At 39.4% G+C, this 14820-nt stretch overlaps 1 protein-coding gene across 1 annotated transcript in view; it reads left to right on the top strand.

Moving 5' to 3' along the window:
• Window positions 1-13749, top strand: part of aopep (aminopeptidase O (putative)) — a 105122-nt gene extending 91373 nt beyond the window's left edge. The window contains exons 15-17 of the mRNA XM_084728708.1: window positions 2304-2390; window positions 2492-2640; window positions 13041-13749. Coding sequence (XP_084584834.1) covers window positions 2304-2390; window positions 2492-2632 — 228 coding nt within the window. The 3' untranslated portion in view covers window positions 2633-2640; window positions 13041-13749. The remainder of the gene's footprint in view (window positions 1-2303; window positions 2391-2491; window positions 2641-13040) is intronic.
• Window positions 13750-14820: the final 1071 nt, after the last annotated feature.

Below are 14820 nucleotides of genomic sequence, written 5' to 3'. Positions count from 1 at the left end.
AGCCCTTCTGAGACCAATTAAACTCATGTTTATTTAGCAGGTTGTGGAGGTAATGTGAGGATTTAAATGTGGCTGTTGTAAATGTGTTCCCGAGTCTCTGTTCTCCTGCTGCATAAACAGGTGGAGTGTAACAAACAAAGTAAAAACTCCTGTGAAGAGTGTGCACACACTCACACGGCACTCAGGTAGATTCATTTGGCCTCTTTTTAGTGTACTACCTCAAAATGAATAACTGTACAAGCGCTGTAGAAATGCCCAAAGCTTGAGAGCTGTTGAAATAGAATCAATCACCAAAAATCCCACGCTTGGTCACCGTACTCTCCAAAGGACTAGTTTATTATCCCGAGTGTGTGGAGATGGTTATGGAGGAGATTGAAATACCCACGAAAAAACCAGCCAAGGGAAACTGTCAGGCTTTAAAGAAGTGACAACGCTTTAAAAGATTTTTCATCTGGAATTTTTATCGCTCTTCTGTCTCTTTTATCATCCTCCTGTGTGTCTCCTCCACATGAGTGTATTCATATACACGTGCACTGCATTTATCCTCGCCCACACACACGCACGGACACACGGGAACACACATGCACGCTCATAGCAGATGATGAAGGATGATGGCTGAGGCGGGGACAGAGCCCGTCTCTGATCTCTCCTGTAACCGCGGCAACAGAGCTCCTATTGATCCTCTGGGAGAAAGGCCAGGCATTAGCTTTCACACACATGCACACATACAGTAAAAACACCTTCACACACACACACACACAGAGCAAAGACACACATGCACATCAGAGAATTACACAGAACTTTTAAACATGAACTTTAGGTCGAGATGGTTTCTTCTCTAAAACAAAGTTCACGTCTGTTAAGCCTCAGATTCTAGATGAATATATTCATTGTGTGCAGAGCAGCTTCCAGCTTTGTCTCTCAGCTTGTCAGATGAGCCGTTTGTCTTTTGTTACTGGCAATGAGGGAGACCTGATCACATTAATGTGTGGGTGCACTGGCCAAAAGCATAAAAATAAAATGTTTCCGGAAGGACAACTTTTAACTAAAGACCTAATAAATAAAAATAACAGATTTAAAAATCTTTGCCAACAAAACCATTCTGCTTTTTTATGATTTTTTTTAAATTAGTGGTATGAACTGTATCCAGGGTTCCTACACCTTTTCCAAGACAAATTGAAGCACGATTCAAGCATTTTCAGCCTTTTCCTACTGAATTATCATTGTGATAAATGACATTTATAAATGCTTTATTCATATGCTCAAAATGATTTCTCTTCTTCATCACCTTAAATCAGGTATTACTGTGCGATAAATTAAAAAAAATATATTTTGTGATATCATTCTACAGAAGGGTGACAACTTAAAGGAAAACACAACAAAGTTTCTTGTTTCAAAATGTGTCACCTGTCTGTATGTAACTGGAGTCATCTTCATTTTGTGCGAACAGTTAGACTCTCTCCAACTTATTTTATTTCTTCATCTAAGAAGCAAACTCCTCAGTCAGAGAGTGAATTATTATGAAAGTACTTGTAATGCAATCACAGTTTCAAGCGGTTTCAAGCACTTTATGCAAAATCCAAGTACTTTTCAAACCTTGAAAACACTACAGTAAACTTCAAGTGTTTTCAAGGATTTCCAGCACCCATTCACACCCTGTTAAGTAAATCATCCTTCTAACTTCGTACTGTCTGTACCCATGGTATAAATAACTTGGTAAATTTAGGGATGGGAATCAAGAACCAGTTATCAATTGTGCGATACATCAGAATTATGTCTCCAAGCTTATCAGTTCCTTCTATCAATGCCAGCATGTTTTTGTGTATTGCAAAACGGTGTCGTCAAACTTGCATTGACGCTAAAAACCTGTGTTGGTCGCCTTTTTTTTCCCCAGATAGAAAATTGTGTAGGAATCACTAAGGAAATTCCTAGCAGAATTGATCATGGCATTGGTACCAATAAAATCCTATCAATTACCTTCCCTAGGTAAAGCCTTAATGTGATGTCTTCATTAGCTTTGAATGAACAACACAGTGTCAACCCTGAAATTACAAACACATAGAATTTAAATATACCTTATATAACTCTAGACATGATGACAGTGGTCGTTTTAAGGACTGATATGGGCAAGTGTCTGTATTTGAATTTAACAAGAAATTGTGTGATTTTCAAATTTCAATGCCCTCTAATTCTGCTAACTCTTTTAAGCATCAGTCTTAAGACTCTTAAGATCAGACTTAATATAATTAAATGAATATTGTGTTTCTAATAGATGTTTTTTTCCCCTCTGTTTTGTCTTCCAGGTGCGACATCGTTGGTGTGAGCTGGTGGTCAAACACGAGTACACTCAGGCCTATGGAGATGTGGAGCACTTTCTGGTTCATGACCAAGTAAATACAATGAAATCTTCAAACATTTTGAAAACTCAGTCTGGGAGAGAAGCCTTTAATGATAAGAAAATAAACTAACTGACAGTGAACGTGTGTTCCAGGCCATGGGTGTGTATCTGTACGGGGAGCTGATGGTTCAGGAGGACTCTGAGCAGCAAACTCTGGCCCGTCGCTGCCTCTCATTAGTCCAGGAAGAAATGGACCAGTCGGCACGCAGAGTGGTGGAGGAGATGGTCCTGTGACATTGGAGGTGAGTTTTTCATTCATGAAAAATGAGTGTCAACCATGTCATGTGTCAGATGCAAAACTGACCAAAAGAAAACTTTTCATCGTCTTCTTTTGCACTTTTATTCCTTTACACCTCTCTGCATATGAGTGGAGCTCAAGTTTCATCATAATTTTTAATTTTAGAAATGACACCAACAGGTCTCCTGACAAGCTGAATCAGAATGTAAAAATATGTCTGTGTAGGTTTTCAGTTGCTTCATATTTGCAGTTCAGCCTTTTAATTGGCTGATTTATTTTTACTTGAACCATGCGTGGAGAAAAGAACCAATAACATATCAGTATGACAAAGACTTTCACCAGAACTTTTAAAATATTCTGTATCTTATGAAAATTTAATATTATTTTAATTCTTCTTCCATTTTGTAAGTATTTCCTTGCACTACAAACAATACCTCTATCTCATATCTGATCTTTTATTGTGAAATGGTGACCATAAAAGAAAGCTTTGTGCTGTATTGATCCAGATTCCATCTGCACCAGCGGACAGTCCACACTTGAGTCACTTGGCTACCTATACTTCACATTCCTCTCTGAGCCCATTGAGTGTGTGTGTGTACGCGCACATGTGTGTGTGTGTGTGTTTGTAGACACAGAATGGGGCCTTTTCCGTGGTTTCACAGCAGCGCCATCAGGATGTGTTTGTCAGAGAAGGAATTCGGGAATGTGTTCCTCAAACAAACGAGAGAGGGAAGAGAGAAAGAGGGAGAGAACGGGTCAGTGAGCGTTTTTCTGAGGGGCTCGGGACGTCTCTGCTCGATGTGGGGTGATTTTTATACAGTTGACCCTGAAATTCCTCCTGCGTGTGTGTGCATGCATAACCACAGCTATCAAGCGCTGAGCTTTTCAACATTCAGAGCGGCGAGGGTTTATTGGTCTCAAACTAAATGCAGGGAAGAGAGAAATTTATGGTTCGGACAAGCCAACAGAAAGAAAAGGGAGGAAGAGAAGAAGCAGAAAGGGAGGACTGGAGTGAAGACGGCTCTCTTTGAAGCTGCTGATCTTTTCATAACAGTCCTGTTATTACTGACACTAACCTTTGAATAATGGGAGCAGGCAATTAAACTGATTTTAGCCCAACAATTGAAGTATAGTAACCTGACTATTCTTCAAAGCTTTTCAACAATACGGCAGTTTAATGTGGATCAAATGCTTTAGCTTTAGTATTGGGACATTAGTCAAATTTTAACTACTTTGAGATAAAATACCTCTTTTATGTTTTTGTTTAAAGTTGTTTTTAAATTAATATCTTGCTTTTATTTGATAGTTTTGACTGTAGAGACAAACAGGTGGAAAGGTAGGGAAAAATGAATGGTGAGTTAACATTAATCAAAAGTTCACCAGAAAAAACTGGTGTCACTGCGATCTCAGATGTCCAAGAGATCTATGTGTTGTGTAGTAGAGATGTCTACCAGAGTTAGCAAGCTAATGAGCTAGCCTCGGGCCGTTCTGTCTCGCTGTACCACTTTTCTCCTCAAAAAGGTGGCGGCCACAGTTACCAGTTACTCTAGTGATATGCTGCCCCCTATTTATTTGGAGCATGAATTCAACACCTTTAATTTATAATGATGTAAAACCAAGAAAAGCAGAAAATCATCACATTTGAGGGAAGTGAAACAAGCAAATGTTTGGCATTTTTGCTTAAAAAAATAACGTAAACAATTAGTTTAGCAGTAAAGACTGACCAGATTTGACTGACAGTGGCATGTCCCAGATACCATAAGCCAGTAACCCCACAATATCACTAGTTTCTTATCCTGATGTTGATAAACTTTGATTGATGCAGAGAAATATATTACATGATGTTTTCCAACTGAGCCAGAACAGAGATGTCTCCTGTAAAACAGTCAGTTGTTGTTACTTTGGCAGGAAATTGTGTGTTTTGTTAGTTTGAAGGTAGTTTTGCTTAGTAAAACAGGTAAAATACAGGTTAGTTACAATGTAGAGTTAGGATTAATTTTAAAATTTACACCTACTAACTGCTGTCTTGGTAGAAGAGTGTTAGATCGGAGAGACTAATGTTTGAAGAACCAAAGGAACATTTTATTTAATATTTTCACCAGGGAACGTACATCTCTTTACAATGACATGCACAATATTAGTCAGATGCAGTTGAGCAAAGTGGCAACTTCAGAGTGAAGCTACTTAGTTAGAACAAAGCAGTTAGTTTTGACTTAACTTGAAATCAGTGTTACAGTTAGTTTCTGAAATTAGCCAGCTATTGTATTATCTAGCACGCCCCCAATTCAGTCTCCACAATCTCGCCAATTCAGCGAGTATCAGGTCAAACAAGGCGTCTATGACCTTGGCTGCGGCAAGAGGTGCTGCTAAATACTTGTCCCCATCAACCTGAGTGACTTACAGCACTAAATCCTTTTTTAGGCCACGACCGAGCCACTACAAGACAGGCTTTTATCTTCAGACACAAACATGCGCACACACACACACACACACACACACTCACAGAGACAGCTTTATGCATTTGCACAGGATGTGAAAGGCTTTCTAGACAAGTGCCCGGCATCTGGCTCAGTCCTGATAAATCTCTCTGACACACACATACACACACGTATGTAGCGCCTATCTGTCTGTGCCCGCAGATCTTTTGTCATCATCCTTCACTCCCTCACTGCACCTCCCCGTGGAGTCTCACTACAAGTACAGGAGGAATGAAACGGGGCAGTGAAGACACTTAAAAAAGAATAGAAGAAGAAAAGAAGCATTTAGAGATTAATATCCCAACTTTTACTTTTGCTTCCCATCGGACTGAACCAAACAGGCCTCTGTAAACATCAATGCATCACACTGGTCAACCGAGCTCAGGTCCAGATCTCTCTCCAATTAAAATGATGGATGAACCGACCTCTTCACTGCTTTTTCATATCGCGCTGTGGGGAGACTGATTCATGTTTTACTGCTCAGTTTGTGTTCCCCCGTAGTCTTTTCTTAAGTAGAACAGTCCTCCATGTACCCTTTTACGCCCTCACACACAGAGCGCAGTACAGTGGGATTAGGCTGAGGCGGGCTAAGAGGGTTTTAACTGAAAACAACATGTCTGTCAAGAAGGCGCACTCCCTGCTCTGTGTTTTTAAACCTAAAAAGCACAACCCTTTAAAAGGAAGGGTGGTCTATCCCTGTCCTTTTTTCCCTCCCCACTCACTCCCTCGTTCTTTTCTTCCCCCGGTACATGCCTCTGGAATCCCTCTTGATCCGCTTAATGAGGGGCATATCGCCGGGTTAGCCGAGCGTGGCGAATGGGAGAGGAGGAGAGGGGTAACCAAGGAAAATAGTGTGAGAGAGGGAGAGGAGAGAGCGAGGATCTACAGGTCTGGTCTTTCATGACTGCGCTCTGATGGCAGACGTAAAGGAGAAAGAACAAAGAAAGTTCTAGATTTTTTTTCATTTCATGGGTGTTGCAGGTTGGACTGGAGCTGGACTGGAGGATGTAGTTAGAGAGAAGATGTAGAAGGGAGAAAAAAACAGGCAGAGAGAAGATGTTGTTCTTTCATGTCTGGGCTGTGAGGGTTCCTGGCGTGCTGATTTGTGACTTATGATAAAATCACATTGCCAGGGATTACCACACAGCCCTGACCCAGCCGGCTGCCATGGCAACCACAGCCCCCCCCCCTTTACACACACATGCACACACTCATTCGTCCCCCCTGAAACTTAAAACTAAAGAAGACATGATTATCTAAGAGTGCGTTTGATTGTGTTTGAAGAGTTTGAGGAGAAAAGAGGGATGATGAGGGAGTTGGAAGGTCTTGATGTGAGTGTTTTGTGTAAGAGTGTGTGTGTGTGTGTGTGTGTACACGTCAGCCTGCCAGACAGGTTTTGTATCCTCTCTCCAGCCAGGCACAGAGCTTAGCTGATTGGTGAACAGTGATTGATTTCCTCTTTGTTCACAGTGGCTAAGTTCTGCACCTGAGGAGAGCATGACCCAGACAAGCAGACAAAGGAAGACAATGAGTCGGTGTGAAGGAAGAGAGAGAACAGAAATGTTCTTTTAAGTTTTTACAGTGGCCTGCTGTGTGTGTTTGAGTTAAATTACCTAATGTGTGTTTATACATTTCGGTCACAGAACTCCTTCCCTCTTTGTCCTCTACTGTTTTCTCGCTGCTCTTTCACCTTTCTCTCGTTTCTCTTATCTCATTTCACTCCTCCTCCTGTTCTCCTTGTCACCAGTGGACTCAAGGGGTGGCAGGAGGAGCAATGCCCACATATTCAAAAAAACTGCAGCAAAAATGGATAGCTGGAAACACCAATGGTAGATAAAACATGATAAATGCCATCTAGAGTGGCCCTGTGTCCAAGATAAATGCTAAAGTGCCCTCTCAGTGCCGTTTCTGTGGCAAAAACGTAGTGAAGTGTGTTGTTGGGTGTCCCTTCAGTAGACAAAACATAATGAAGTGCTATCTAGGGTGGCCCAATGTCCGTGCTTTATCAGTGGACAAAACATGATAAAGTGCGTAATTAATATTTCTGTACACTGACTCAGGCTGTCTGAGGGGCAGGGGTGGAAAAAAGGGCACCAGACAGTCCACCACTTCCCCCCCGTCCTGCATTTTCCCTCAATTTGGTCTCACTTCAGTCTAAATACACCTCATCTCCTCCAGCCTCACTTGCATGTCTATGAAACTTTCCACTGAGACCCTCTCGCTCAGAAGAATTAAACACACGAGCCTCCTCACAAATTCAAAACGCCGTGCAACATTACTAATGAGCGCCGCGCCACGGTCTCCTGCTTTGTCTGTCGTTCTTTCTCTCCTCTTTCATCTTTCTTCCGTGCTCTCTACTTCCACCCCTCTGCTTCTGTCTCCTTTTAGTTACGTAGTATGAAAGATAATCCTGCAGATGATGCCAGTTGCACGCTCTGTAGTTCTAGCGAAGGTGAGAGCCAAGTACCTCAGGAGAGAGACTGTACTTCCAGTACTAATGAGGCCTGGGGAGACCCAAACGCTGCTTAATGCTGCTGACAGATATTTCATCAATCCAGGAGCAGTGGCCACCATCATCACCCTCATCATCATCGGTGTCCTTTTTCTCCACTATTCTCTCTTTCTTACACTAGGCGCTGTGGAGTTAGTGTATAAAAAATCTACGTACTTTATCACTGTGTACCAAGAGGAAATAATTAAATATCTGCACAGTTGGATATCAGTCAGACTGCAACTTTTAAATGTCACTGCTAATTTAGTTTTCCAAAACAGCAGCACCTTTCTTAAGATTCAATACTTCGATTTCTTTTGTGTGTTGCATTGTGGGAGTTTAATAGACAGCAGACTCAAAACTCAACTATAACTCCTTAGAATGACAGTAGTGTGTAGTTTTGATTTGGGACACAGTCTTGTTTAGGGAGATATTAAAGGAATAGTTTATAATTTAGGATATATGCATTTTCACTTTCTTGCCTTTGAGTTAGATGAGAAGATACATACTACTCTCATATCTGTTCATATGTGCACATTTAATATGTCAAATAGCTTGTATGATGCTGGATTTCTGAGGCCAACGCTGATTTCCATATTTGGGAAAATCAGATTATGATACAGTAAATTGGTATACAGTGTACAGTATATTCTTGTCAGTGATAATATGTAACAGCAACACTGGCACCTCATTTGTATTGGCCATTAAAGGCTTTAAAATGAAATATCATATTGGCCTGAAATAAATATTTCTGCTGATATGACAGTCCGATATTTAATTATTCGCACACAACATGAGTATGTCTGCTCTGTGGAGATTTTCTGAAGTGTCTGAAATGGATAGCAAAATTGCTATTTCTGATGTTTTACTCTGTTAGTCATGTGAGAAGAAGCCAAATCACACTACAAATTTAATTCTTCATTTTAAAAGCCGTCATCCCGATCACTGTGATGAATGAAAGTCACCAGCAAAAAAAAAAAAAAAAAACACCTGTTAGCAGCAGTGTTCTTATTTTGCCCAGTGAATGTTTACATTTTGAAAAGAATTGAATTTTCTGTCTGGATTTGCCAGTGTGCCATCATGATAAGAGTAGGCATAGTAACATGTTAATTTCACCACAGAAGAGACTTAATGACGGCCAACAGGATTTGGAATATATTTGCATATCGGCCATCAGCAATAATCCAATATTGTGCATCCCTAATTCAAAGCTAAAGCTGCATTTACATAATGCAATTTCCTTACTGGATGGCAAATGCACTAATAGATATATCTGCTATAAACTAATATCACCCAGTATGTCAATCTGGCTAAGTTTTTGGTCTCACTCATCTCAGTGATTCCCACAGTGTAAATAAAATATTTTTTAAGTTTAAAATTTTACGAGTTTGAAATGACCATAAAGTATTTTTTATGTTTTAATTTGAAATAGGTAACAAAAACTCATAAAACAAAGCCATGGGATTTACATTATGTGTTAATTTATCTGACCAGATTTTTACCACATTTGCTGACCTGTCGCATTGATACCAAAATATACTTCACATCTCATCACTGGAACAATTCGTCTTGTGTGTGATCGGTGTTGTGATTAAAGGTTTCTGTGGGCCACAGAAGATTTTCAGATTTCAAATTGGGCCATGGCTTTTTTGTGTTTGAGAATTTGCTGTAGCTTATGTCAGCAGCCAGTTAAGTTGGGATAAACACTGGAAAGAGGGCGAAACAGCTAGCCTGGCTCTGTCCAGGGGTAACAAATCAATTAACACATTGCATTTGGTTAATTTGTGCAAAAACTGAAGCTTAAAAATAACAACTTGTAGTTTTACAGAGGGTTATGCTCTGGACTTTTAACTTCCTCTTATCATTCTTCTCATGTAACTCTCAAGACAAGAAGGCATATTTCCCAAAATGTCAAACTATTCCCTTTAACTTAACGGTTTGGTTTAGAGACAGCAGGGTAACTTGTTAAAAACATTGAGCCTAGAGCAAATCAGTGCTCAAAATGATCCTTTAAGCACTTAAAGTGCCTCAGGTTTTTTAAGTTGAAATCACTTTGGCAGTGAAAAGTGCCGTCTGTGCACCCCTGGCTGATGTGTATTGATTTCTGATCTAATCTCAGTCTGAGGAAGACGAGATACAGAGATGCATGAAGCAGACGGATTCTCACACAACACATTTCTACACTGCGAAGGAAAACAACACCGAGTCAAAAGATGTAAATCCTGCAACGATTTTAGATTTTTCCATCATTTAGGGAATGTCAGTTTCACATTATTGGCACAGTTTAGTGTTTCTACTGTGGATTTACTGCGCGATACAAGCTTCTATTGTTTTGTCTCAGATAGGAGAAACAAAAGGCTGTGATCCTGTAAAACACCCACTGATAACTCGAAAAGCAGGAATTGTCAATTGGGTTACACTGCACGCTTTGTTTCAAGCATTACAGAATGTGCTGAGAAAGGGTTCCCAAATTAGTCAAGATAAGCTTTAAACAGGAGATAACAATGCAAACTGCCAACTGTTCCTGCCAGCTCAATGATCAATAAATCTCAGTCTGTCTCACATGTCCCAAAAGATAGATTTGTTTTGGAACTGTTACACAACAACCTCCATTCTGCTTCTTTCAAAGAAAAAGTTTCCCAGAATAAACAAGGCCTCACTCATCAGCAAACAACGAAGCTGTCAATAACTTCAGCTGAATGACATGCAAAGAATAACTCATGTAAAGTAACTTACTGTATAACCTTTGCTTCAGTGTGGGTGTAGAGTCCACTCTTATACCAGATAATTGTAATGCAAAGCTATACTGTTCTGGACAAAACGCTCCCTAATCAAAACAGTGACAGATGGCTGAAAATGTATTTTAGAACTGGTCAGTCTTTTTTTGGCAAATCAGAATATGAGCCGTGAGGAGGTATTATAGCGCTCTATATTCACGACGACAAAATGGCGACTAAACGAGGACAGATGTGTGAATTAGAAATGAGGGCCATGTGGAGCCTGCCATTTTTAGACCTATATTTAGGGCCTGTTAAAAGAGTAATGACCATCAAAGGCCTGTAAAAGAGAGGAATTGCCATCAGAGCGCGTATCTAAAAGGTGATTTATTACACTCTAATGGGAGGGAAATGGTGCTCTGCACATCAAAGGACAAAGCAACATTGTATAAAGACACCGAAAATAAACTTATTCTGCCCACACCACCCACACCTTCTTCTTGTCTTCACACAACTAAACTTGACTGATTGTCTTTTTAATGCTGAGCATATTTTAGGGAGCTGTTACATTTCAAAGTATAACTTTTTCATTCATGTGCTGCAGTACGCGTGCATGCTTCACACAGAAGGTGTTGGAATGTGATTTTGATGCATTTACAGTTAGATTTTCATGATCAGACTCCTAAAATAGTCCCACAGCATTTTTTTTATGCCAGCAATGTACCAATCATTTTGGATAGCTCCCACCATCCAGCCATGGTCTTGCTGACATCGTGGTGGAGAGGTTTCTACCGTGTCAACCACACCTTTCACCACCTAGTGAAATCGAACAACCTACACAGTTTAATTGAACCTGAAGTGGTGTGGTTTCTTGTGGGTTTGGCAAAGCAGAACGCTGCCTGACACGCAGCCTGAGCTGGCATTGCTTTTTGCTTCATTACAGACACTGAAAGGGGGGAAAAAAAGGAAAGAAATATGTGTTCATAGCGAGCCAGTGCTTCATGAGCAAGAAAGATTTGGGACTGGCTTCCTGTGCCTACTGAGCTGATAATCAGTCCTATAGAACCACTGGCTCAGTTCAGCAGGAACAGGAGTCCAGTCCACTCACCACCGAACCAGAACACACCAGCACTGGTCTCAAGAGGCCGATCCTTTGCTTTTAACAGATAACATACAGGAGAAGCTGTTCTACTGGGTAACTGAGTTATTAGTAGGGTTATCATGATTCTCCACATCCACAATTCAATTTGATTTTTCAATTTAAACATTTCTTTTCTAGCAGTGATGGTTATGCCATTGTTAGACTGCAGAGTCTTGATTTGTAAAGATCAACAGATGATTTTCTTTTTCAAATTCTTTCAAAGTCTATATGATATTAAGTGTGATATAATGTCAGGTATGCGACGCTGTCGTCTTTAAAGTTTTTTTTTGTCTTCAGATACATGCTGGTCACAAATGGGCAGGGGTGGAAAGAAAAAAAATACTGGAAGACAGATTCTGCATTTGATTTTGATTATTGAAGCTGAAAGCTCATTTCGAGTGATTTTCAAACCTAGTTATTAGGGATTTTATTTTCCAAGATTTTTTTGTAGGATGTGAAAAATCATCTCATATTCATCATATCCATGGTGTGTGCACTAGTGCAGAATGAATTGCACTATATTTCAGGAAAATACTTTATTGTTAAATGAATTTAAAGGAGAGTTTCAGAGAACTTTGAACTATCAAAGAGTATAATTACTTGGGGTCAAAACTATGACAAACATCTTTTCTTTTCAGGGTTGGAACTTATTAATAGAACCTGACTGACTGATAAATGAATTGGGTCATAATTATGAAATTCCATTAGCTTATTGCTCACATCTATTGCTAAAACTATTTGTCGATGAGTCAGATGTCACCTCGGGTTTCTGGGAAATCATAATGGACATTTGTCTATCATTTTATAGACTAAACAATTGATCAAATAATTGACAACATAATTTACAGATTAATAAATAAGAAAAACAGTTAATAATAATTATTATGCAATACATATTAGTATAAATTATAATTGAGAAGATTAATAGCAAGAATATAGCTGCAACTATTATTTTCACTATCAATTACTGAAAAAGGCTCATAATTTCCCCAGAGCCCACAGAGACGTTGTCAGATTGTATCTGTTGTCCAACCAACAGTCCAAAACCCAAGGACATTTTTGCTTGAAAAATGATGAAACAATTAATTATCAAAAGAGTTGGAAATTAATAATTGGAAACTTTCTTTAGACTAATCAATTAATCTGTTGCAAGTCTAACCAAGAAACTGCAGCAGACACGTCTGCTCTCCGATGTTAGAAACAGTGTTTGCATTACATAGTTTGTTCACCAGAGGGTACTGGAAAGGTCAACTTTCAACTGTTCAAACGTTCTGCTCAGTACTTTTCTTTGAGCACAATCATTTATTAACTAAATTTAAGAGATTCTCCTCAAAAACTATATCGGGTGATCCATTGTAGGTTTTTATGAACTTTTGGTATCTGCCTCAGAATCCCAGTATCGGTCAGTTTCCCTAACGCCACACAACATCTGAACTGCATTATTTGTCTGGACCGAACACACATCTTATCCACTGTTTGCCTTCATATTAGGTAGATACCAACAGTTCGCCCAGAGGATTGTAGACATTTACCAAATGTTCTGTAATGCTCAAATCTGTACGCATCTTTCTCTTCCAGGTTGCCGACTACAGACAGAGTCGACAGGAGTTTGGCATGTGGGATATACGGAGGTCCAGTGCTAACCTCCTCTTCCTCTTCCTCAGAGGGGATGCTGCAGAAACACTCAACAGTGTGAACACCAGAAGGCTGCACTGCTCTTACTCTACAGCCAAGGCCAACTGGCAAGTTTTAGAGCACAGCAGTTCTGTTCATTCAAGTCTGAAGAAAAAGCTGGTGTGTATGTGTGGACCAATAATGACACAAGCTGTTCTTGGGGAGATGTGATGTTGCTCATTGCATTACTGTCGTTAGAGAAACAAAAATTATGTTATTTCGTCCGTTTCTAACATGACAGATCATGGAAAAGAGAGATATTTCATGGAGAAAGACACTGCACCTCCATTCAGGAAACCTGAGCCGCTGTGTTTAAGTTAGTCTCTGTATGTGTGTGGCTGTGTAGGTGTGAGTTCATGTCTGTTTAGTCTGAAGCCATGATCTGGTTCTTAAGAGTTTAGACTGGGAATGCCTTCAGGTGAATCATGTTTTTATACATAAATTACTTCACTCTGGCCTGTAACAGCACTTGAAAATATACAACCGATGACTCTCAGGCATCTCTACATGTGTAAATGATGGTTTTTCTACATCTGTATGTCTGGGTTTTGCTTTGTATAAGTGAAAATCTCTGGTATGTTCATACTAAAATAAAATGTTTTCTTAAAATAAATGCATGACTTTTCTTTAAGCTTTTTCCATGACTGAGGGAGCAAAACCCCATGCCTATTAGACTGATTTTATATGCAACTAAGGTACAGATATCACAGCCAGGTCGTCATTTCATAGAGTATTGCTGAATTAAACATTGGCTGTGTAATGTATTCATAAAAAAGGTTGAGTGAAATCCAAGTATATATTTTTCCTCACAAATCCAGTGAAGAAAATCGGATGATAGATTTTTGTATGAAAGAAGTTTCTGCACAAACAGTGTACAAATATGTGATGATGCTGTACTGCAATCCTCCCTCTCAGGTCACACAGGTGTTTGTGGTGTTGACTGCAATGTCTTCTGATCAATCCAAGCAACCATTGGTCGAATGGTTGAGGTCCAATGTCAAAAATTGCAACTTGGCTATGAGGAGGATGGTTGTTGACCTCATTTCCACATAATGGTCAAGTCAGACCCTCTCTTACAAACCAGGAAATATTGATCATAATTTTGAAAAGACTCCACAGCCATTGTTAAAATAAACATAAATGGTATTAAAGAAATGAATGTAAACTGTATTATACTTGATTGGACGTTCAAACAGCGGTCAGTCAATGTCTCAATCAATGTTTACTGGGACAAGAATAACATCTTTCTACTGCAGTCAAAGGGCATGGAGAGGAGATCATTGTTAAGCTGAGATCTGACTGCATAACATTTCTTGAAAACAGACTGCTGAGTTTGAAGACATTCACTTTACACTGGAACTCCAAAAATTACTCCAATCTTTAGTCTTTTTTTTTTTTACTTTCAAGGGTCAAATACAAATCTGCACACAAATCATGGTAAATAATAACAAGTACTCATTTACCAAATTTAAAACTAAACACCAATGCAAAAACATTACATTCTCATATGTAAGGCTCCACAGTAATTTTAAATATTTGTGCTTGAAATTATGGATTAAACACAAACAGAACAGTCATTCATCTTCATCCATAATAATTCAACAGAAAATGTGCATCACATTGAATTATTACATTTTATCATATACTCAGTGCTAATGGAATGTGTTTTTCACATGAACACAAA

The sequence above is a fragment of the Lutjanus erythropterus genome, chromosome 10, assembly GCF_056507025.1.
Source record: "Lutjanus erythropterus isolate fLutEry1 chromosome 10, fLutEry1.hap2, whole genome shotgun sequence".
Taxonomy (NCBI): Eukaryota; Metazoa; Chordata; class Actinopteri; order Lutjaniformes; family Lutjanidae; genus Lutjanus; species Lutjanus erythropterus.
This window is presented reverse-complemented; position numbering and strand designations above follow the sequence as displayed.